The 24952-nt window shown below is 53.0% G+C and overlaps 1 protein-coding gene across 3 annotated transcripts in view; it reads right to left on the bottom strand.

Moving 5' to 3' along the window:
- The window catches only part of CYTH1 (cytohesin 1), a 77029-nt gene extending 57714 nt beyond the window's left edge, over window positions 1-19315 (bottom strand). For all 3 annotated transcript variants that reach the window (XR_014820637.1, XR_014820638.1, XM_084983423.1), the window contains exon 1: window positions 19227-19315. Coding sequence is in view for 1 of the 3 variants with exons in the window: in XM_084983423.1 (XP_084839549.1) it covers window positions 19227-19248 (22 nt within the window). In the remaining 2 variants the exon portion in view is untranslated. The remainder of the gene's footprint in view (window positions 1-19226) is intronic.
- Between the last annotated feature and the right edge of the window lie 5637 nt (window positions 19316-24952).

Below are 24952 nucleotides of genomic sequence, written 5' to 3'. Positions count from 1 at the left end.
GTCACCTGTTTTCCCGTTTGACTGATGCAGAACCGTAACAGGGAGGCACCTACTAGGAGCTGGGGACGCCTCTGTCTGAGACCGGGTGAGTGACAAGGACCTACTGCAGAGCCGGGGGAGGTCTACTCGGTGCTGGGTAATAACCCACGTGGGGAAGGGTCTGGAAAGAACTCGGGTATGCCTGTCATTCACTTGGCCTGACACTGACACCACTTCCGAAATCAACTATACTCCCATAAAATTTAAAAAAAACCCCAAATGATAACATATTAAGCCATTCCTTACCTGACTCCTTCATAAAAAGCCTTTTTTACACCTGGTGACACACCTTTTGTGCATCCTGTTCGCCATCACAGTGTACACGCAATGAAACCTTGCTCAGGAGACAAGACCCTCCACACGACCCCATCACGCCACCCGCGGGTGCTATTAACCCAAGACAAGTGAGAGCACGCGCACGCGATGACCTTGAGGAAGCTCGCAGCAGCGTGACTCGCAAGGGCCCCAACCTGAAACCACGCACACGACCACGACCAACCGGGGCCTGGATAGACACACGGCAGTCCATCCAGACGGGGGCCGCCACGCGGCAGTGAAACGGAAGGACTGCACCCCAACAATGACCTCAAACACTCGGTGCTGAGCGAGGGCCAGACACCACAGACCGTACACTGCAGGAGTCCATTTATATCAGGTTTTGGGAAACACACACCAGTCTGTGGTGACAAAAAGATGCACAGGCGCCTGGAGTGGAGGGAGGGACGGGCTGCGATCGGATGGGACGAAGCGCTAGAGGGCAGTGCAGACGGACTGTCTCGACTGTGACGGTGGGGTCTGGGTGGTGTGCACATCTGTCAGACGTCTCCCAGTGTACACTTTAAATGGATGCCATTTATGTAATTTACACCTCGAAAAAGTAATTAAAAAAAAAAAAGACAAGAAGAGGGAACCAGGAGAGTTTATAGTAAAAATTTATGCGGAAATGAATGTACTTATGATGATGAATCAAGACGTCTAAACATCACCACTGGCATCTTAGCTTGCGGTGGACGCCGTACGAAGCTCTCCATGCCCGCTGACGATGGCATTGCTGGTGACACTCCCCAGACACCTGCTGAGTGTCGCCCCCCCGCCCTCCCCCCCGATGTACACGGAGCACCTCACCGGACCCTTCGTGATGACCTGAGAGGCAGGTACAACTGCGCTGTTATCCCAAGCCCGTGCCCCTTAGAGGACTCAGATTGCTGGCCCAAGGCAGAGGGTGACAGTAAACACTAAGGCTGGCGGATGGAAGGTACCTAACAATGCATTTTAGAAAGAGCATTAAACCAGTTAATCAGGAGTTCCCGTCGTGGCTCACTGGCTAACAAATCTGACTGGCATCCATGAGGACAAAGGTTGGATCCCTGACCTTGCTCAGTGGGTCAAGGATCCAGCGTTGCCGCGAACTGTGGTGTAGGGCGCAGATGTGGCTCGGATCCTGCGTTGCTGTGGCTGTGGCGCAGGCCGGCAGCCACAGCTCCGAATGGACCCCTAGCCTGGGAATGTCCATATGCCTCAGGTGCAGCCCTAAGAAAAAAAACATTAAGCAAAATGTAAGCTTCTTTCCACCAGCGTCCCTGAACAGGCACTGTTCTCCCTACCTTACATAAAGGAATTCTAAGACCTACCTGTTCAGAATTAAATCATGGTTTGCGTGGACTCATTTTCAAAAGTCTTGAACACAATTTGTGGACACAAATGTCTATAAAAAGGCCTCGTCAGTCGCAAGGAGACAGAGAAGTGCTGAGAAGGCAGGAGAGCGAAGCTCCACCGCTGGCCTGGGCCCAGTAAGCACAAGGTGGGTGGAGATGGGACGAGCTCTCACCTTAACTCTTCCGACGCCCTCTGAACTCAACAGAGAAATACGCCTGGATGAGGCACGCACCAACCAGAAAAACCTGCTCCTTTTCTTAACGGCGTGCAGAACGTGGAACTCTGTTCGTGCCTCAATTCCAAGACCCAGAGCGCCCAGCGCCTAACTGGGACTCTGTAAACATCTGTTCAACCAACTAACAAGAGATGACCTGGGAAAGAAGCTGCTGTAATTCTCATTCTGATTTATACCAACACTAAACACTTAGAACGAAGCCACATTAGCAACAAGAAAAGAAAGAAAAAAATATTTCAATGCTACATCAAAAACCTAATGACTAGGAGTTCCCACTGTGGCTCAGCAGGTTAAGAACCTGACTAGTATCCATGAGGATGCAGGTTTGATCCCTGGCCTCGCTCAGAGGGTTAAGAATCGGGCGTTGCCGTCAGCTGCGTGGTAGATCACAGATGTGGCTCAGATCCCAAGTTGCTGTGGCTGTGGCGTGTAGGCCGGCAGCTGCAGCTCCAATTCAACCCCCGGCCCGGGAACTTCCATGTGCCATGGGTGCAGTCCTAAAAAGAGAAGAAAACAAAACAAAACAAAACAACTAATGACTAAAAAAAAAATTCAATGTTTGTAAGGATAAATCAACAAATATCATCACATACTAGTGTGACATGTAAATGTGACAGAACTTTCTGGAAAATCATGTAGCAGTACATACCAAGAGACTAAAAATAAAAGTTTTAGTCACTGACCCAGTGATTCCACTTACAGGAATCTCGCCTAAAAAAAAAAATCAGGGAATTCCCGCTATGGCCCAACAGGATCGGTGTCTCTGCAGCGCCAGGATGCAGTTTTGATCCCCGGCCCAGTAGGTTAAAGGATCTGGCGTTGCCAAAACTGTGCATAGGTTACAACGGCAGCTCGGATCTGATCCCAGGCCCAGGAGGAACTCCATATGCCTGGTGCAGCCAAAAAAGAAAAAAAATCAGAAACATGGGCAAAGTTTTACCAACAATGATGTTACCAGGTTATCTGTTACAGGAACAGAGAGGAAACTTCTAAGTGACCAACAAAAGAGGACAATTAAACCATGGTGCAACCATATTACCCAGCGTCTGGCAGAGGCAGGCCACCACGGGGCCCTCGCATCACCGCGTATCTCTCTTTCTATCACATTCTTTTGGTCAAGGAGACCACGGCGTGAACTGTGGCTCCCAGGGGAGGGGCTGGTGTGTCTGCTGCTACAGAAGGTGCTAAAGCCCTGGGTCCTGGGTCCTCAGCTGCAGACCAGCCAAATTCAAGAGTGGCCATCATCTGGGCTCCTCCGGCCACTTGGTGTGGGGGAGGCAGCACCCCCGCCTGGGTTCCAGTGTCTGCTGGGCTCCATGGGATAAACTGCCTGGTTGTGACCCTTGAGGGCGCCTGCCTGTTTCCAGCCACTAGGGGGCGGTAGGGAGCCAGCCGGTTGCCAGCCCCGCCTTTGGGGTCTTTTCTTCTTCTGCAAGACCCCCGTGAATGTGGGGGTCCTCCCCCCGGCAGATGCCACTGAAAATCGTCCATATTTAAATTTTAATGCTGAGAAAAATACTTATGCTTTGAAAAAAGCTACAAAACAGTCCACAGAATGACTGGAACTATTTTTTAAGCTTTTTCTGTTGCTGTTGTAAATAAAAGCCACGTATAATCCCCAAGCTTCAGTTTATCTAGTAATTCCAAACTTTTTCCTTATCAAACCTTACATGTCACAATTTTTCAGCAGTTTCCTGTGAATTGCTGTCCCATGCAGTGTCTCATTTGACCTCGCAACAACTGCACGGCAGCGAGGAGAGATACACCAAGGTCCACACCTCGCAGGGAATCTACGTCCAGGATGGAAGGAAGGGTCAGCTGAGTGTTAAGTGCATTTTTCCAGCTGGAACCATCTGACAGATGTGGTTGTGCTTTAGGCCATTCAGAATTCCCCTCAGAGGGTTCTGAGCTTTCAAGCAGAGGTTTGTAAGAGACTCAGTGGATCAAAAGAAGCAAAAAATAACCAAGCGTGGGGTTTTTTCCCCCTTTGTTGTAGTTACCAAGTTGACCTGTCTCCCCGCTGCAGCTTCCCCCAGTGTCTGTGTGGTTTCCGTGCTGCCCCTCTGAGAAGACATCTGCCCTTTGTGCTGCTCAGCGGCGGGGCAGCCCCAGGCCGGGCAACCCCCTGGAGCCCTGATCTGCACTGCAGAGGAGGGACCTGCAAAGAGCCTCCCCTTTCCCACTCGGGACATGGACTGCCAGGCACACAGGCCCAGTCACCTGCCAGAGTGTCTCCCGGGAGCCCTCAGCCTCTCCTTAGGGGCTGCTGGTGGAGGATCTGAAAACGAAGCCATCTCAGGAGGCTGCAGCTGCCCCTGTCCTTCTTACCTTAGCTCTTGGGCAAACTTTGAAAAGTTAACATTATGGGAAATTTCCGACACAGGCAAAAGTGGAAGGAAGCGTGTAACAAACCCCCCGTGGACCCGTCACCATGAACATTTTGGTGCCGTTTCCTTTCCGTCTTTTTTTGAAAAACGCATATTCCCATATGTCTACCAATCTTAAGTCCTTTTTGGAAAGTGTAGGATTAAAATAAAAAGCTTAAACCTCAGCTTCCATCTTAAGAGACTAGCAAAAAGGAGAAAACGAAATCAAAGCAAGCAGAAGGGAGGAAAAGAGAAGAGCAGAAATCAGTGAAACAGAAAACAGAGCAGCCGGCCAGAAAAGTCCCCACTGTGGAGGGAAGCGGATCAGCAGAGACGAGACAGGCATCCACAGCGGGCACCACGTCTCAGCAGCGTGGTCATGCCGAGCCGAGCGGGCCTGGACCGCACGGGACAAGGAGCGCGGACGCGGGGTCTGGCCTGGCTTCTGGGTCTGGTCCTGTCGCTGACGGCCTCTCATCCAAATAGCTAGGTTTTCACAGCTTAACAAAGAATGCGATGGCATTTTGCTAGTTTAAAATGCTTTTTTCTAAAGCAAACGAAAATCCCACTACAAGAGATCTTAAGATTTTACACAGAAGGGAAAAGTAATTGTACACAGGAAGCATCACACACATCTTTCTAAAAGTTACAGACATCAAATGAGTCTGATGACAGCCCTTCTTAAATTAAAATCCTCCCCAGGTGTCACCGTTATTCAGCCACCCCCACTTGGAGTGACTGCCATGAAGACGTGAGGCCGCAATACTTGTCTTGACACCTCGCACACTCCCTGGGAAACACTAAAGACAGCCCTGCCCGTCCCCCAGCCCCACCAGCTCTCCCCGACGCACAGTTTAGTTCTGGGGGCGGTGTTTACGAGGGTCACAGAAGCTTTTCTTTGCTTGTGCCAGTGTGACCGATCAAATGCTTTTGTTTAACAACCAGGACGCTTTGTCACTCGGCATCGCACGGCCGCGCTCCACGCCCGCACACGCGGAGCCGGGCTCTCCAAAGCGCGCCTTCCTCGCCACAACGCAGGTCCACTGAGCTCCACGTCTCACTCGGTGGACACCCAGCGCCTCCTCGGGATCGCGTCCGTCCCACCGTCTCCGACCCGTGAGAACCCCCGACCTTGGATACCAAGCGGTTCCGAGGTCCTTGTTTTTTCCAAGTGGCAGCTCTCCAAGCACGGTTCAGCCCCGCAAGGACCGCTCCCTGCAGTCCTGCTGCTCCGGGCAGGAACTGGGGGATCTGTAACCTACTTCCGTGTGGAAATCAAGGGCCCTCGGGGATGACACGGAGAACTAAAAGCACACGAACCTGCTGGGGCCAGTAAAACCCCTTTGAACTCACACTTTCTCTGTCAACGGCATTCTTCCTCTAAGGATAGGTTACTTTTATAGTTCTTTAAGGGAAGCTGAAATTCCTCTATTAGAATGCTATATATACACATGTTTATATGTTTCAGAAAATGAGAGGTTACAGCAAGATCAAAAAAGGGAAAGGACAGTAGTATTTAGCCAAAAATTCAGCTTCGTATCCGTGAAACCTATTCGGGGGGAAATTAAGCCTTTAACACAAATTTACGAAAGAGCACTAGCACGCGTCAGGCTCCCTTGACGCAAGACGCCCACCATGTGACATGAAGGAAAAAAGCAGATGATCTGGGAAAATAATCACCCATGTCATGCCAGTATCTTCTTCCAGAATAATGAACTCCTTTTCCCTATTCAGCTCCATTGTTCAGGGATGTTTCCATTACCTGAAACCAAAAAAATTCTCTCTGCCAGCAAAGTAAGCACAAAAACATTCCTAAGAACGGGCGCAACAATACCGCCTTTGGCCTGAAGACACTCTCTGTTCTAGCGATCTGAAGACAAACAGGGCTGCGAGGAGCCCAAACAGGATGCAGGGGCCAGAGCCTGCTGCTGCTAGGCACGCGCACTGCCTCTGAATCAGGAGCGCTCTTCTTGACAAGAAATGCTTAACACAACTGGAAAATGTCTGCACGATACCACGGTCCTTCCCAGCCACGTGGCACATCCCCTCGAGGAGAAAGAGGTCTCGGGAGTTCCCCCGTGGCCTGGCGGTTAAAGGATCCAGCGATGTCACTGCTGTGGCTTGCGTCACTGATGTGTGTGGGTTCGACCCCTAGCCCAGGAACTTCTGCGTGGCGCGGGTGAGGCCAAAACAAAGAGGAAGCCCCTCCTCACAAGAAGCACCAGAGTGGTGTGGCCTGCAGAACAGCCCCAGAGACGTGCACCCTCTAGTTCCTGGGATGTGTGGCTCTGGTAACATCCACGGCAGAGGGGAAGCAAGGCTGCTCATCAGCTGACCCAGGACTGGGGCGATTACCCTGGATTATCCGGGGGAGCGCAACAGGATCACAAGGGTGCTTAGAAGTGGAAGTGGGGCGAAGTCACCGTCAGAGCGATCTCACGTGATAAAGACACTGCTGGCTTTGAGGACATAATGAGAGAAACAAAACAAAACAAACAAAATCAACATAATACTGCCAGGAGCCACGGGATGCAGGTAGCTTCTAGAAGCCGGCAAAGGCCAGGGGACAGATTCTCCCCTAGAGCCTCCAGGACAAAAAAGAGCTGACACCTGGTTTTAGCTGTGAGACCCTTTCCAGACTTGTGACCCCCAGAACAGTAAAATAAATTTGCATTGTTTCAGGCTACTAAAATCATGACGATTTCTTAAAATAGCTGTAAAAAACTAATACAGTCAAGCCACTTTGTCTCCCTATCGTGCTAGGGTCCGGAAAAGACCCAAATCAAAGCAGAACCCACCGACATGTCCAGCTGCTTTTCTGAGTTTTCGTCACGAAAAAAAAATCGATTACCAATTTTTTTTTTTTTTTTTTTGTCTTTTTGTCTTTTGTTGTTGTTGTTGTTGCTATTTCTTGGGCCGCTCCCACGGCATATGGAGGTTCCCAGGCTAGGGGTTGAATTGGAGCTGTAGCCACAGGCCTACGCCAGAGCCACAGCAACGCGGGACCCGAGCCGCGTCTGCAACCTACACCACAGCTCACGGCAACGCCGGATCGTTAACCCACTGAGCAAGGGCAGGGACCGAACCCGCAACCTCATGGTTCCTAGTCGGATTCGTTAACCACTGCGCCACGACGGGAACTCCCGATTACCAATTTTTTATAATGATTTTTATTTTTTCTATTATAGTTGGTTTACCGAGTTCTGTCAATTTTCTACTATACGGCAAAGTGACCCAGCCGCCCCCCCCATCTATATACATTCTTTTTCTCACATTATCCTCCACCATGCTCCATCACAGGTGACTAGATCTAGTTCCCGGATTTATCCATCAGGATCTCGTTGCTGATCCACTCCAAATGCAAGGCTCGGCCTCTATTAACCCCAGATCCCCAGTCCATCTCACTCTCTCCCCCTCCTCCTTCACAACCACAAGTCTGTTCTCCAAGCCCATGAGTTTCTTTTCTGTGGAAAGCTTCATTTATGCCGTATATTAGATTCCAGATATACGTGATATCATCTGGTATTTGTCTTTCTCTTTCTGACTTCACTTAATAGGAAAGTCTCTAGTTCCATCATCCAGCAACCATGCAACTAGTTGCTGCAAATGGCATTCTTTTGTTCTTTTTTATGGCTGAGTAGTATTTCATTGTGTATATATACCACATCTTAATCCATTCATCTGTCGGTGGACATTCAGGTTGTTTCCATGTCCTGGCTACTGTAAATAGTGCTGCAATGAACATATGGGTGCACATGTCTTTTTCAAGGAAAGTTTTGTCCGGATATACACCCAAGAGTAGGATAGCTGGGTCATATAGTCGTTCTATATTTAGTTTTCTGAGAATTACCAATTTTTTATTTGTCTTTCGTCTTTTAAGGCTACATCCGTGACATATGGAGGTTCCCAGGCTAGGGGCCAAATTGGAACCATAGCCACTGCCCTACACCACAGCCCCAGCAACACGGGATCCGAGCCGTGTCTGCAACCTACAACACAGCTCACGGCAATGCAGGATGCTCAACCCATTGAGCAAGGCCAGGGACGGAACCCGCGTCCTCATGGATACTGGTTGGGTTCGTTAACCACTGAGCCGCAACAGGAACTCCAACAATTTTTAATCCTTGTCAAAACACACATTTGTCAAGCACCTTAATTCCTGCCATAAAGCAGACTCACACGAATCCCCTCACTGCAGGTTACATGAGCCCTCGTAAAGAATTTCTTTGCCACACTCATCTTTCAAAAGCAGAATAATCATGTGCTCCATCCACGTGTCCCTTTTTTAAGACTTGTACTGAAATCTCTGAATGCATAGAAAGCATCCCCACAGCCCTCCCGGCATGCCAGGCGTGAGCAACTTCCTAACTGGTTACTACCACACCCAGCTGCAGCAAGAACCAAGCCCCCAAATAAACCACAAAACAGAAGAATGAAATGAGGCATCACACAAGTGAGGTAAGATGGCTAAACTCTAGCTTCAACAACCACCTGCAGGTTTTCAGCAGCAATTTCAATGACCTTGATTTCCAGACGGGCAAGCAGAGCACCGGCCCAACAATTCACTCCCCAAACCCTGAGGGCCTGCAGTGCACGGCGCCCAGGCTTAGGCACCTGGGTTACGTCTGAAAACAGAAGATGAAGTTTCCGGCTTCGGGGAAGCTTCCCTTCCAGCTGGAGAAGACCAGCCACACGTAATACAGGCAACTGGCAGCAGGTGATGAGTGCCTGGGGCGGGGAGTGGGGGACAAGCAGGGGGAGGGGCGTGCAGGCGGGGGGCTTCATGAATCCAGGTAGCCTCCCTGGGGATGGGATTGAGCAAAGGCCGGGAAGTGAAGGCACGGGCCACAAGCACACGGGGCGGGAAGCACGCTGGCAGGGGAAAGCAGAGGCGTGGAGAGCTGCGAGGGCCTCCCCGGGGGCCACAGCCCAGAGGGTCTGCCTCCACGGCGAGACCCCGAGGCCGAGGGCAGAATCCCTAGTTCTCTGCGAATATTACACATCCATAAAATAGTCTTTCTTTGGAAAACTTTCTTGATACATCTTTCCTTTCACTGAAGCGCTGCTGATTCACAATGTTGTGTTAACGTCCGCTGCACGGCAAGCGTCGCAGTCACCCACACAGCCAGCCTCCTTCAGATGCGGCTTGTCCTGGGCTGCTGCCTGCCGTTCCCGCAGCGCCTTGCTGTTGACCCGGAGCGATCTGCCCCTTCTAACCCTCCCGTCTCTTCAGCACCCCTTTCCCCCGTGCTCTGTCGGGACACGGGGGCGGCAATCACAGCGCGCGGCGGTCAAAGTGACCCAACAGGCCGCGCGAGTCCCCGTGGAGGAGGAAGCTTGCCTGCCACGGCCACTCGGGTGACCAGGAGGCTGGGGCTCCGAGGGGACGCCCACGGCGCTCAGAAGCGGCTCCAGCTCCACGTTACTGGCAGGTGTCGCCCTGACACGCGAGGGACGTCCCCAAGAGGTGAAAACCCAGAGGCGTGAGATCAGGAGTCCTGAGCCGTGGTCCTGACGCCAAGGCCCCGAACACGGCCACGAGGCAGCCGGCCCCACGCTCCGCCCGGGCTGCAACGCGGGAGCCGTCGTGTGCCCGGCCCCCCGGCCCCCGGCAGCGCCCTCTCCACAGGCTCCTTCGCTTGTCTGGGAGGCTGGAGGGCGAGGAGCCGCCAGCTGGGCACAGACCTGCACGGGCAGGGCTCTGCGCACCTGCCCGGGGCCCCGGGCTTCTCCACCGTGCCGGCTGTCCTACTCACGACGTGCCAGGGAACCTTCACAGGCACCAGCACGACTCCTGCCACCGCCACGCCAGCCCCGCTTACCGGAGGCCCTGGGAGAAGCCCCTGCCACCCACCCATCGACGAGCTCCTCCACGCACCAGTGGCCTCTTTCAGGAGAAATCTGTTTAATAGGCTGTGACACATGTTTAAGCCCAAAAAGGACCCAACCTCTAGCCAGACATGGAACTCACGGAATTGGGACTCCCACTTCCAGGAGAAAACCAGAGAGTTTAAAGAGTTGATAGTTGAGCTCCCACCATGGCACAGCCGCAACGAATCCGACTAGGAACCATGAGGACGCGGGTTTGATCCCTGGCCTCGCTCAGCAGGTTAAGGATCCAGAGTTGCTGTGAGCTCTGGTGCAGGTCACAGACATGGCTTGTATTTGACATTCTGCGGCTGTGGCGCAGGCCTGCAGCTGCAGTTCCCATTCGACCCCTAGCCTGGGAAACTCCATGTGCCGTGGCTGCGGCCCTAAAAAGCAAAACAAAAAAAGAAAGTTGATAGAAAGCATACCAGGCAGTTCCCTGGTGGCCTAGCAAGTTAGGGATCTGGCATTGTCACTGCAGCGGCTGGGGTTGCCCAGATATTCCCACGCACCGCACCGCAGGCGCGGCTGAAGGGAAAAAGGGCAAGAGGCGTGTCGACGTCCGAGCGTGTCGACGTGAACACAGGGGTGAGAAGCAACAGGAGGCGAGAGCCAGCAGGCCGAGCGGCCGAGGTGAGGACACACGGGTGCAAGTCCCAGAGAGCCAGCCCAACGCCAGCTCTGGCGCCTTTCACACATCAGTCTGCCAGCTTCTCCATCACCTCCCCTGTTAAGCGGGCACGGCCACCATTTCTCCACCTCTGCCACCCAGGCCTGTGTGAGGACAAAGTAAGAACCTATGAAACAAGTGCAGCAGTGAACTGAGCCGCATGGCAGGCGGCTCAGCGCTGCTGCTGAAATAGTTACAGGGCTAACAACTGCTCTGCGAGGCTCCCCCCTCACTTGATCCCAAAGCTGGGTGGTTTACTCCAAAGCAAATCTCACCCGCAGCACCCTGAAAGCTGGAATCCTCCAGGCTCCCACAGCATTTGTTCACATCTCATATGTTTTTGAAATGTTTAAACCCCCAACCCCCGCTACGCTGCAAACTCCTTGAAAACACGGTCCGACTGTAAAATCCTCCACTGCCCCAGCATCAAGCAAATTCCCTGCCACGGAGGGAGAAGATGATGAAAAGTGGGTTGAAGGGATGGAGAGATGGATAGATAACTGGAAAACAATGTAGAAGGCAAGAAAGAGAAAGGAATCAAACATTGTTTTTTCAAGGCAGAACAACTGGGGTAATAGGTAAACGGTGATGAACACTGTTTAAATGAGGGAGGGAGACTGGCACGGAGAGAGGCAGAAGAACGCCTTCAGAAGTCTGAATTCCAGGTAATGAAAGAATGCCCACGGGAAACGTCCATCCGGCACCTGAAAATGCAATACAGCTAAACATCAAAATGCTCTTAATTTCAATCAGCGGGGCTGCTGGAAACAGTATTTCAGGGAAGCAGAGAGCATAAGAGAAAGTAACTTAAGCTAAAAAAGTTGCAAAAACACATGCAGTCTGGCAGCTGCTGCTGCACATGAAAGCCCCAACAGACAAAATGAAACACGAGCTCGCATGGTGATTTCAGCCCCAGTTCCAAGCGCAGCTGCCCAAGTGGACCTCTCCCAGGGGACGGCCCCGAAGTACCTTGTGACTCCACTCGGGGTGTCCATGCAGCTCTGGACACTCATTCTAGAAACCCACCAAGTACTCTCATCCACAACTCTGTTTCCCAACTCCCTTGGAAGCTCGGACCCTCCCAAAGTCTGGCAAGCCCAGGCTATGGGATCTCAGGTCCTCAACCAGTCCTGTGGGTGCTCCCCTTTCTCCCCCTCCCACTGCCTTAAGCTTAAGCTCAGGCCCCCAGCCATCCGCGACCTCACCTAGACGCTGCAACAGCTCCCAAAGGGGCGCCCTGCTGCCGGCTGAACCACACCAGACGGAGGAATCTTGGCACATCCCAAAATGATCCCCAGGAAACAGTCCAGTCCCCCCAACCCCGACAGCTCATCGTGAGCAGAGCCTTCCAGGGCCGTCCCCTCCCCGTGCCTGCTCTCAGGGCACAGAGAACCATGCAGCTCCTCCATTCGCCCTGGCATCTGCTCATTCTCTCTGCCTGAAATGTATTTCTTTGCCATAGTCACCCAGTCAGCACCAACTCATCTTTCAAAGTCCAGCCCAAGTGCCAGCTCTTCCATGCACTGTTCTCTGCCCAATCCGGTCCCACCCCGACTCCAGGCAGAACCGCTCTCCTCTGTTTGCCTGTGTTTTCAGGTACACCTGCCACATCCACCCCACACTCCCTCCTGCCTGCTTCCCAGTCTGCTTCCTCCTGGGCTCCTGGCATCTGGGACAACAGGGGCTGCCCAGCGCAGAGAGGGCACCAGTGCTTGTTGACTGAAGAAGCCTTTATGAACTGCCTGCAGAAAGCAAGCCTGTGATAAGATTACTGGAGGGGAAGGGTTTTCATAGCGTTAAATTAACCGCATCATTCTTACCCAACTTTAGTAATTACACTATAGACTGCAGCGATGCCAGATAAAAGCATGCTTTTGAAATAGAAACCTTCCTCAGGACTCAAAAGAAAAAAAAAAAAAGTGGAAGACATGGAAAGCCCTTGGCGAAGGAGGGTGATACCCTGGCCTTGCTAAAGGAGCCGCGCCTCCCAGGAAGCTGCTCACAACCACCTCAGCACCACCCCTTCTCAGATCAGAAGAGTAACAAAAACCCCCCACATCGCGTGTTTTTGTTGTTTTTTTTTTTAAGTCCATGCAAAGAGAGAAGCAAAACAACCTCACCAGCAGTTTCAGAGGATGTGGGATTACTTCTTGAACATTTCTAAATAATTTTCCACCTCCTCCATGCTTCTGTTATTGCAAGCGAAACTGTGCAACAATAATTAGAGACCCTCAAGAGGCAGTGTGGCAAAGGTGTGGACAGACGGGTTCGGGCAAAGTGCGTTTCCCTCGGAGCCCACTGTCCCGGGCTCTCGTCTTGGAGGGTGAGCAGGACCGGGCCGGAGAGGCCTAGAGGACAGAAGACGCCACCAGCCACACAGCTCTCAGGTTCGAGCTCGCCAACCTCTGCTGCAGCATCTCCCCCTCTCTCTCCCTCTCTGTCTGTCTGTCTCACCCACACACACCCACACCCACCCACACCCACACACACACACACACACACACACACACATCTCCGCCCTCCTCCCCCACCAAGTGACCTGTATGCTTGCATTCACCTTAAAATGAGAAGGCACCCTCCTTCTAGCTCTTACTGTAGAACTATCGATTTTTTTCCCCCACATCCACAGCATGTGGAAGATCCTGGGGCCAAGGATCGAACCTGTGCCACAGCAGTGACAGTGCCGACCCCTGAGCCACCAGGGAACTCCGGAACGACTTATCTTGAGTACATGAAATATATATGAAAAAAATTCTATTTGGCAAGATGGTTTTGAACTAACACATGGGACATTCAGAAAGGAGCGGTTAGAGGCCCGAAAATCCCACAGACTGAACTATTTATCATTGTAACCCAAACCGATAAAAGCCGCTCAACTCACAAGGTCTCCCCTAAAAGAAATATTTTGGTTTTGGCCGGAAGACAACATATGGGTTGAGAGATCTTCAATCTTTAAGAGAAAAACTAAGGAAAAGTAAATTAGCGACTGCCACAAATGGTCAAAATCTGACCTAATAGAAAAAATAAAAACCTAATTTAAAAAAAAAAAAAGCGAAGACAAAAAAAAAATCGGACCCAAACTCCAGTGAGAAAACAAATATATATTTTCCCCATGCTTAAAGTATCAGAGTGAGAAAAACATAAATTAGGTGATATAACAGAAGCCTTAAAAAGAAGAATTAATCTCAGTTAAATAAAGAAACCATCATCCCACATGAATAGCCAGGTCATAATACACAAATATGCCGAAGAAATTTTTTTTCACCCTAGCTAGTAATCAATAGATATAATGAGGTGCCATTTTGTAACCATTAAATTAGGAGTTTTTTTTTTTAAAAAAAAGCTTTCAAATGCTAATCTTCGCCAGTGGCACACTTGCATCGACTCTGGAACACATACCGCACACATTCACACGTCACTAAGAATGGGGCAGACTGACACAGCCGTGTTGGAAAGCAAATTGGCACCACCGTGCATCAAGAACTCTGAAAATGTTTATATCCTCTGACAAGGTACTGTCACCCCTGGAAATCCACCTTAAGGACCACAAAATGTATCCCTATGGTAACCTCATGTTCCAGATTTTCTAGGAAAGCCCCAACTTCATACAACTGAATTCTTTTCAGTAAACGCACATCACTAAGTGTGGAGCTGCATTTGGGAACAATGAAAGTCATCAATATCACAGAAAAACAAAGAAAACTGGTTTGGCCCTGGGTCAAGCACGTTCAGAGACATGGTTCTGGTTTCTGTTTGGGATGGAGCGTCGAAGACAAAACTTTAAGGTCAATGAACGTTAACTTTTGCCACATGGAACCTGGTTCCATCCCCTGTGCCCTCGGCAGCTGCTGCCAGGGACCAGGCCCCACGCTTGTTCCTTGTTCCGGAGGCACAGAGAGGAAACAGGGCATCTCTCCCGGACGCCACCGCCCCACAGCAGCACCCAGGCACGCCCCTGCCAGCCTCACCCCATCGCCTAAGGACTGCAGGTGTGCCCGGGCCAGACGGACGTCCCCACTCTCTGCAGAGGCTTCGTTCTTAAAGGCCTCCTCCCCCTCCTGCCGCCGAATAGGGACGAGCCCGAAGGTGGAAAGAGGCAAGAGGAGACGGATCCGGGGGAGAAGCGAGGGCCTTGACGGCACCACCACGAGTTCGACCAGCTTGAGAACTGGGGCTCGGACGCCCGAGTGTTTTGTCAGAGTCTCGATACAACATTCCCGATGTCACGACTGGACGACCCCGCCCAGCGCCACCTCAGGACCTGTCCTCACAGAGAGGCGACACACTGGCACCTCCTGGAGCAGCAAGTCCTGGAGTCAGAGCCGTCTGAGGACCAGATGAAGGCCGAAGACGTCAAAAGGCCCCTTCCCACACGGCCTCAGAGGGCGCCCAGGAGCCCTTTAAGCGGCAGACCGCAGGTTAAAGGGGTCTGTTCCAGCCCCGAAGTCACGGAGAGGAAAGAGTGGCTGAGCCTTTCTTGGGCAGGGTCCCCAGGGAGGCAAAAACGCCTCTTCCTTTTGCAAAGGGAACCGTGGCGTCCAGGAAGTACAGTGATCTAATAAGAGGGTAACGTGACCTGAAGAAAACAAAAACCAAAAACCCCCTCCCAATCACCTCAGGGTTCAGAAAGAAGCTGGCGGGGGAGGGCTGCATAAAGACCAGCCAGCCGCCAGCATCAGGAACCTCTTTCTGAAAGTGTCAATTAAGCTTTTAGGAAATCACTAATTCCATATTTCCCAAAGAAAAATAAGCTTTCAAATGACTTTTGTTTCATCTTCCCCCCACTGCACACAGACCTTCACAGGACATGTGAAGTCTGAACCAGGCTGTGCCAGCCTAGTGAGTTAAGACCCTCCGAATAAACCCTTCGGGATTACAGAGCGGGTACAGGAGAACGGGCTTCCAGACTCAGTGGCGCTGTCACCGGGTCTGCACAGGACACTTAAGAGAATGCAGTCAAGAAAGGCCTCCTGCTTCGTTTCTGAAATTCTCTTTAATTGAAGAGAGAAACCCAGACTCTCTCTTCAGCTCATTATAAAGAAGTTATGTTCCAAAAGTTTTCTTTATACCAAGGTGGTAGCTAGGAAATCATAACCCCTTTCCCCAAAGATACAATGTTACAACCGTGGTTGGGCGTTCCTGCTGTGGCACAAAGTCTCCGGAGCCCCAGGACGCAGGTTTGATCCCTGGCCCCAGCACAATGGTGAAAGGATCCGGCGTTGCTGCAGCTGTGGCACAGGTCACGACTGCAGCTTGGATCTGACCCCTGGCCTGGGAACTTCACATGCCAAGGGGTGGCCAAAAAAGAAAAGGAGAAAAACCAACCAACCCACCAACCAACCCTGGTCCTGTCCTAGGCTGACCCAGGACCAGGACCCAGCAGTGGAAGGTGAGAGGGAAACCCCGGACACGGCGTTCTAGTGCTTTAAGAGTCCTCAGCACGGGGCGTACCTGCTGCAGCTCAGCGGAAACAGATCCAACTACTATCCATGAGGACGTAGGTTCACCCCTGGCCTCGCTCAGTGGGTTAAGGATCTGGTGTGGCTGTGGCTGTGGTGTAGGCCATCGGCTGCAGCTCCGATTCGACCCCTAGCCTGGGAACGTCCATCCGTCCTAAAAAGCAAAAAAAAAAAAAAAGAATCTGCCTGCAGCGGCTTGGGTCACAGCTGTGGCTCAGATCTGATCCTCGGGGCGTCCATATGCCACAGGTGTGGCCATTAAAGAAAAAACAACAACCCATAAGGGAAATGGAAGGTTGTGGAGATGGAGGCAAAGCCTAAAGAACCGAAAATCTTCCTACGATCACCCTGAGCTATTAGGTACTTTTCCAGTGGTAAACCTCTGGGTGGGGAAATCTTCTCTAATTCAACCTTTCTGGTTCCTCCAAAATACAAAGAATATAATTTTTTTGAATTGTATAAAGAGAAAGCAAAAGCTTCTTCATCTTTCCCCGGGGTCAGCCAGCCCCCAAAGATGTCCCAGAGCCTGTGAGTACGTTACCCCTACACAGCAAAAGGGGATTAACCAGCGCAGAATTAAGGCTTCGGGTCCTTATCCTCATCCAAGGGGGTCCAGGGCAGCACAAGGTCCTCATTAGAAGAAGCAGAGGTCAGAGAGAAATGAGAAGATGCTACCTGCTGGCTCTGAAGATGAAAGGTGGCCACCAGCCAAGCAACGTGGGCAGCCTCCAGGCGCTGGAAAGGGCGAGGAGACAGATGTTCCCCTGGGACCTTCAGAGAGGAGCACAGCCCTAGAAACACCTTGATTTCAGCCCAGGGAGGCCAAATGTGGACTTCTGACCTCCAGAACTCTAAGACAAATGTACGTTGTTGTAAGCCACCAAGTTAGAGTCACCACAGGAAACAAGTACAGCCTGCCTCCCTTCACCTCTTCCAAGCACAAACTCATGTCATGCCTGGTGGCAGGGCAGTCATTGTGTTAAAGGCAACCAGACCAACAGCTTCCTGCCTCGCCCGGTGGGTCAGAACCCCAGGAGCGAGCATGAAGAAAGCCTGGGAGAAGAACACTGCGATCTCTGAGATCCGGCAGAAAGCAACAGCACAGAAAACAGCAGCAGGCCAAGCTGGAGAAGGCTTCTCCGGGTGGGCAGAAAGAGAGAAGCCCGGAGGGGCCAAAAAATCCTTTGCGCCCCGCCAGAGGGTCTTTTTTTTTTTTTTTTTTTTTTTCTTTTTTAGAGAATTTCACATTTATTTCAATCCTTTTTTAAATCTTTTTTAAGGTGAAGCATTATTGTTGATTTACAATGTTGTGTTCATTTCTGCTGTACAGCAAAGTGATTCAGAGACACACACTTTTTTTTAATTCTTTCCCATTACGGTCTAGTGATTTTTTTTTTTTTTTTTTCCCAATCACAGAACAAACAGCACATACTGCTTTTACCTGTAAGGAAACAAGGGGACATGGGATGGGTACCACCCCTCATGGGCTGTGGACCTCAGGCCACAGCGGGTTTTGAGAGCAGCGGCCCTTGCCGTCTGCCACTCACGGTTGAGGGTCCACCCTTCTGGCGTCAGCAGTTCCTCAACAACTTACCCATAAATAAACAGAAAACCATAGCCACATGCTTCACCATTCACATTTATAACCTAGCCCACTGACAAAGCTTGCTCCCTCAGAATTCAAGAAACAAACGCTGCCTATGTCGCTTTGTCACTAAAGCAGGACTGGGTTCCATTTAGCCTCATAAGCGTTTCAAACTCTGCCACTAAACGACAAAAGTTCACCACTCCTTCTATAGGCCACTCTTTAATTTCCTATAAACAAAATGGTCAGTGACTTAACTAAAGCATCTCACGGAACCTGCAGCACCCCACGATCTGGAGCTATTTGCGGGAGGAATGCCCTGCCGCTGGCCAAGAGCTTCCAGGGTAAGCTTAGCTGGAGGAGGATTTGCAAAATGGTAGTTTTGTCAAGTTTTCTCTGTGTTGTGTGATTACGATGCCGCGTCTCTGTGCGCAGACAAGAAAGCAAACTTGGGTTACTCCGCGCCCGTCGGGCTTCCCCGGCAGGAGTTTCGTACCAGCAGCCAGTTCACACGCAACAGCGGTCAGCGATCGGGGGTGGCCGGGGTCCTGGCCCCGACGGCACCCTCAAGTCGCAGCCTGCCCACTACGGGTTCGCTGGCTCTGTTTTCTCATTTTCGCTCTGAACAAAGACCTGGACCGGGGCACACAACTTGCGAACACCGAAAGGGCCGGAAACTACGGAGAACGCGCCCGCGGGGACTCGAGCGATCGCTGAGGCCCGCGGTGGGGCTGCAGGACGGCCGGGCCCGCGCCGGATAGCGGCCCGCGACCCCCGCCGAGACCCCGGCCCCGAGACCCCCGCCCCGAGATCCTCGCTCTGCGAACCCAGCCCGAGACCCCGGCCCCGCGACCCTCGCTCTGCGAACGCAGCCCGAGACCCCCGCCGCGAGATCCTCGCCCCGGCGACCCTCGCCCCCGGGACCCAGACCCAGTGACCCTCGCCCCAGAGACCCCGGGCCCTAAGACCCACGTCCCAGAGACCGGAGGCCGGAGATCCCCGCCTCGCCAGCATCGGCCCGAAGATCCCCACCCTGGACACTCGGGCCCTGAGACCCCGGTCCACGACCACGGCCCCAGAGACCCCAGCCCGGCGACCCCCGGCGCCCGCCCTGGAGACCCGGACATTGCGACGCCGGCCCCTCAGCGTCCCTCAGCCCTCCGCCTCCGGGCCACCGCGGACCCCTGCCCTGCGGAGGCCACCGCCCGGCCCTGCTGCCCCGGGCTCCCGTCCGGCACCACCGTCCCCGGGAAACGCGAGCCGCCAGAGGCGCGGCCGGGCGCCGGGCCGGAGAAGAGAGGAAGCGAGAAAGAGGGCGTCTGCCGGTCGGGCCACGGGCCATACTGACCGTAGCTGTCGTCTTCGTCCATGGTGCCGGGGCCGAGCTCCACGCCCGGTTCGCCGCTCGCCCCTGGTCCCGTCGCTCCCGGCCCCACTAGCCCAGCCCGCCTCGGAGCCCCGCCCCCGGCCCCGCGCCCGCCGCCCGCCCCTCGCCTCCCGCGGGGCGCCCCGCCTGCCGCCTGCGCGCGCGCACACACACACTCCCCTGCACGCGGCCGCTTCCCGGCCGGCGCCTGCGCACGCGCGCCCGCCCAGGCCCCGCCCCCGGGTCCGCAGGCCCGCCCCCGCCGTTCGCGCGCGCGCCGCCGGGGCTGCCGGGGCTGCGTCCTCTAGAGCGCCCGCTCCTGCGTAGGCTCGCCCACCCAGGCCCCGCCCCCGGCGCGCCCCTTGGCCAGAGGCCCCGCCCCGACCACGCCCCAGCCCCAGCCCCGCCCCGGCCGCCTCCGGAGGCCCCGCAGGTTTCGGCTTTCGCAAGGGCAGAGCTGGCCCCAGCGACACAACCCAAGCCAGGCCGCCCACAAAGGCCCAAGGTCGTGTCCGGCCACTGAAGGGCAGGGTGGCCCTCGCTGACGTCAGCTTCGCAGGTCAGGCCCGCCCAGATTGCCAGAGGAGCCTGGCCCTTGGCCAAAGACCAGAATATTTGAATTCACTATTACTGTGGTCTGAATCTTAGTACTGTGACTGTCATGAGATCCCAGTCTCATACTTTCTTTTACTTGTCTTTATTTACCAGATCTAGTTTCAAAGGGAAGCACCTCGTCTCTGAGCCATGAAGGCTTTCGGAGACCTTGATTCCTGTGCCTCTTAAATTCACGAGTTTCTAGACTGTTCCCTGCATGTTTCATTTGCCTGCACTTTGCAGACCAGTCCCCTCCCACCAGTAAACTGAGCTGCCCCCCTTTGCTGAGCATGGGCCTGAGCTCTGCACCTGGGGGTGGGGACCTCTGCAATTTTTAATTTAGAAAAGTGAAGAAAAACGCCATTTTTCCAGCCACTCCCAGTTGCAGTCACTCTTCCTTGGTTTGGTGTTACCCATAAAAATTACAAGTGCCTCAGCTGGAAGGGACATCAAAATCACTCATCGCACAGGGAGGTCCAGGCTCCTCCTGGTGTGCACAGCTCTGGACACGCAGCATGACGTGCTGCACCCCGGAGCTGCTGGAGGAAAGCACAACCCAAATCCCCAGAAATGTCCCTTAAAGGTCACAAGACCTGGATTGCAATACCTGTCTCAGCAGCCTGTTTCCTTACTGGCCAGACAGCCCTAAAATATGCCTCCCAGGAGACAACAAAGAAAAGTAATTCCTCTCATGCAGAAGGAATAAATGAATGAGGAAACTTTCTGCATCTGCTTCCTATTTGCCTTATGACCTGGGCAAACAGCTCGACTCCCCGGACCTGTTTCCCACTCCTAGAACACAGCCTCTGCCTGTAAAATCCGGGCTTCTGCCCAATATTGATCTCCGAAGTGACAGATCTGTCACCGTGCACTCGGCTTCTCCACCGCGGACAATATTTTTGTTAGATGAGATGGATTTCAACACATCAGCCTGAGGAATCCTAATTGTTACATCCCATCAGGGTGCAGCTCTGGCCCACCCTTGGGTGGCTGAGACAATCATGTGTTCACAGACACCCTCTGACTCCCCTGAGTTGTCTGACCAGCCTGTGGTGGAGAAGCTTGATGGCTCCTGAGCGTCCGAGAAGGTGGTCTCCTTTTCCTTAGATTCCGTGCTGCTTGCGAGTCATTCCAGAAGTCAGACACTTCCGCTGTACAGAGTGTTTGTTCTCTTACTTCTCAAAGGTTGATTCTGGTGGACCTAGGAGTTTAGTCGTCACTGGTTTCACCTAACTCTTGCTCAATGACCAAAACTTGGGAGGAAAGCAATTCAGGTAACAAGGTAGTTCTAAGATCTGATCTCAACTCCCAAACCCGGTCCCTGGAGATGGAAAGGGATACGGGGCCTGAATGTTAATCACTTCGATTAGCATAGAATGGACTCTTTACAAATTCCCTTAACTTACATTGTTTCATTTTAACGGAGTGTTCAAAAGGCAGGTCCTGACGCTGAAAGGCTGAGAAACCAGTCACCATGGACTGAAGAGAAGACAGAATAAAATAGAATCCACGTCCATCACACATCATAAGGATGATGTTTGGCGCTGGTAGGGATGTAAAATGGACGTGACTGAGGGTCACTGTCGTAAGACCCTCTATCAGCTCATGGCTGGGAGGGTTCGTTGAACTGCTATCGCCCACTACAGATTTGGAAACTGAGGCTCACAGAGCTCACAGTGTAGAATAGGAGCCACCAGTTCAGCTTCACCTGCCGCTTGTGTCCTCAGCCCCTGGAGCACAGCGAGACCTCAAAGGGCAGAGCTGGAGGCAGGGAGTCTAGTTGTCTGCTGCTTCCCCCAGATCTCTTCAAACATTAGAATTTCAGAGCAAGTTTTGTGAGCCGAGGTAACCCCAGATGCATTCTTTCCTGTGCATATACGATGGTGTTTCAAACTTCTTTAGAAACAGTGTTCAAAAGGGAGCAGGTTCCCGGCTTCCGATACTTTCACACAAGGGAGCACCCACAGGCTTTTAAAAGATGGAGGCTGATTGCCACCTTCACCCACGTGAGCCGAGTGCCAAGCTGTATTAAGTGGGAAAAGGAGGACAGACAGGTGTGTATATTTCCATCTCTAACAAAAATACACATACATGTGACGTGTGTTCACTCGTACATTTAGCCATTTGACAAACATTGGGAGCGGCCTGGACTGTGCCAGCCACTGTTCAACATGCTGGGGGCACAGCACAAAGGAAGTGGCCACAAAGCCGTGCCCTCTTGAGGATTCCACCATAGAGGATGAGTGTGGACTGTGGCTGGCAGGTCACACGGGAGCCTGGAGACCACCCTGCCTCGGGGAGAGGAGTCCGTTGCCAGGGCAACAGAAGCAGGAGACTCTTCAGTACAGACCCTCCATCCTCTTAGGAGTCGAACTGTGAATCCAGAAGGATACGTTGAAGCCCTAACCCCAGTACCTGTGAATTGTGAGCTAGTCTGGAAACAGGGTCTTTGCAGATGTAATCGAGTGAAGATGAGATCATTAGGATGGTCCCAACCCAATGACTAGTGTCCTTATGAAAAGAGATGAGGACACAGATACACAGGGAAGGCCACGTGAAGATGAAGGCAGACACTGGAGAGGCACTGCCACAAGCCAAGTGGCGCCCGGGTTACCAGAAACTGGAAGAGGTAGAGGATTCCTCAGAGAGAGCACGGCCCTGCCAACACTGATTCCAGACTTCCAGCCTCCAGACTGTGAGGGGATAAACTTCTGTTGTTTTAAGCCACTCTGTCTGTGGGACTTTGCTATGGCGGCCCTAGAAAATTCATAGCTTGCTATTTATGTAGTTACTTGGCTGCCCCACGGCCTGTGGAGTTCCCAGGCCAGGGATCAGATCTGAGCTGCACCTGGGGCAACACTGGATCCTTAACCCGCTACGCCAGGCCGGGGATCTCACCTGCATCCCAGGGCTCCAGACACACCGCCGATCCTGCTGCTAAATTATTTACCGTATGCATGTATCACCCATTTTCTGCTTCTTCAATTGAAGTATGGTGGATTTACAAGGTTGTGTTAGTGTCTGGTGTACAGCAAAGTGATTCAGTTGTGAATATATATACATGGATTCTGTTTTTGTTTTTGGCTCCATTAGAGGCACATAGAAATTCCCAGGCCAGGGATCGTAGCTAAGCCACACCTGCGACCTATGGCACAGCTTGCAACAAAACTGGATCCTTAATTCACTGAATGAGGCCAAGGACTGCACCTGTATTCTCACAGCCAATGTTGGGTCCTTAACCCGCTGAACCACAACAGGCACACCTTAAAATAATGTTTTAAATACGAATTTTATTTAATTAATTTATTTTTGCTTTTTTAGGGCCTCACCTGTGGCATGTGGAGGTTCCCAGGCTAGGGGTCGAATCGGAGCTACAGCTGCTGGTCTCCACCACAGCCACAGCCACACAGAATCCCAGCTGGTCTGCGACCTACACCACAGCTCACCGCAACCCTGGATCCTTAACCCACTGAGTGAGGCCAGGGATTTAACCTGTGTCCCCATGGATCCCCGCTGGTTTCGTTTCTGCTGCGCCACGACGGGGACTCCCCATGTGACCTTTCTGCTCTTCCTCATGCCCACATTTTAGTGGCTCCTTCTACTGAATGAAATGATTCTATTTCTTGCCTTTCTCTTCTCCCATCAAGCCGAGCGAGGCAGCAGGAGGCCAAATGGGAGGTACAGGCTGGAGGGTCTAGGGAGAAGAGGGAGGGCAGGGTCCCTCTGCGTATGAGCCCTGACACCCTGTCCACATGCAAAAGGGACAGAGGAAGGAAGGGCCGAGGACAAAGCACAGAGACTCAGGTCCATGGTCTGCTGAGACCAACAGACCCACAGGAACCACTGCATCCAAGGCCTCCCTTCACTGAGCCATTGCCCAGAGCTCTGCTGAGGCCACAGCCCGGGTAGGTCACCGAGGGTCTACCCGACCACCCTGTGAACGCTTCGCCCCCCTTGAGGCCACGGTGAGAGGGGGGTCAACTGAGGCAGGGCAGCGGTCCTTCTAGAAGCCAGCCCCTGACCCCACTCCACCCAGGTTTCAACGGGCATTCCCCATTCAGGAGTCCTCCATGATATAAGACAGGGGCCTGGGCAGCCCTCGCCAGCCCTGCCAGCCTCGCCAGCCTGCGCTCGGGAGGGAGGAGGTGCTGGGGAAGAGGGCGCTTCCCGTGGGCAGAGACGCAAACCGAGCCGCTCACACGCGCCAAGGCTGGGGCATCGTCTTGCTTTGAAAACCTGCAGATTCTATTTTGCTAAAGCCTGCAATTTCTTCTGTGTGTGAACAGCTCTTCAAATCTGTCTGTAATGGAACTTGATTGTATCCAGCTGTCACCAACCGTCCCCCGCCACCCGAAAGACAGCTGGCCACGTGCCACAAGAGTCCAAGAGAGGAGCCAGTGCTCCAGTTCCTGCCAGACCTGGCAAGATGTTTCCACTTGTAAAAAAAAAAAAGAACAAAGGGGGAGGGGGTGGGGGGCGGGGCTGGGGCTCAGAGGATGGCTGCTCAGGGGGATGTTAGCAATGCAAACTCTCAGCACCCCCCCCCAGACCAGCTGAATCGGAACCTCAGAGATGGGGTCCAGCGACCTGTGTTGTAACAAACCCCGGGGACTCTGAGGCTTGCTCAAACCCCAGACCGAGGGCTAGAAGAGCAGTGAACTAGCATCACTCAGGAAGAGCTTCATTGTCAATGCTCAAACCTCACGGCCGAGAGTCCCGTTTCCTTCACGGTCATGTTACACGAGTGTTGAGAAACTCCCAGGTGATCCGCTGCCACTCGGCAAGAGGGAGAACAGAGCAGGTGGAGAGGGAGGGGCTTGGTTTCGCTTTTGGTTTCCCCGTGTTTCGCTGTTGAAAGTGGAGTGGGAGGGGAGCCCTTGCAGTGAGATGAAGTCATTTGCCAAGAGCAAGGGGCACACAGGCAGCGGGAGGGCACACGTGTGGAATAAGCACTGAGGGCGGAGGGGGGCCGCCGGAGACAGAGCCTAAGGGCAGCATCCAGCCAGGGGCAGAAGGGTCCTCCCGAGGGGACCAGCGGGTCCCAAGGCAGGAGCGGGGAAGGAAGGGGCTGACGGCCGGCCGAGCAGGGCCTGTGCGGCCGAGGCAGGGGCCCC

Source organism: Sus scrofa, chromosome 12, assembly GCF_054392235.1.
Source record: "Sus scrofa isolate SSC_HxYL_T2T_F1_AM1 chromosome 12, Sscrofa_HxYL_maternal_Yorkshire_Landrace_v2.0, whole genome shotgun sequence".
NCBI classification, from domain to species: Eukaryota; Metazoa; Chordata; class Mammalia; order Artiodactyla; family Suidae; genus Sus; species Sus scrofa.
This window is presented reverse-complemented; position numbering and strand designations above follow the sequence as displayed.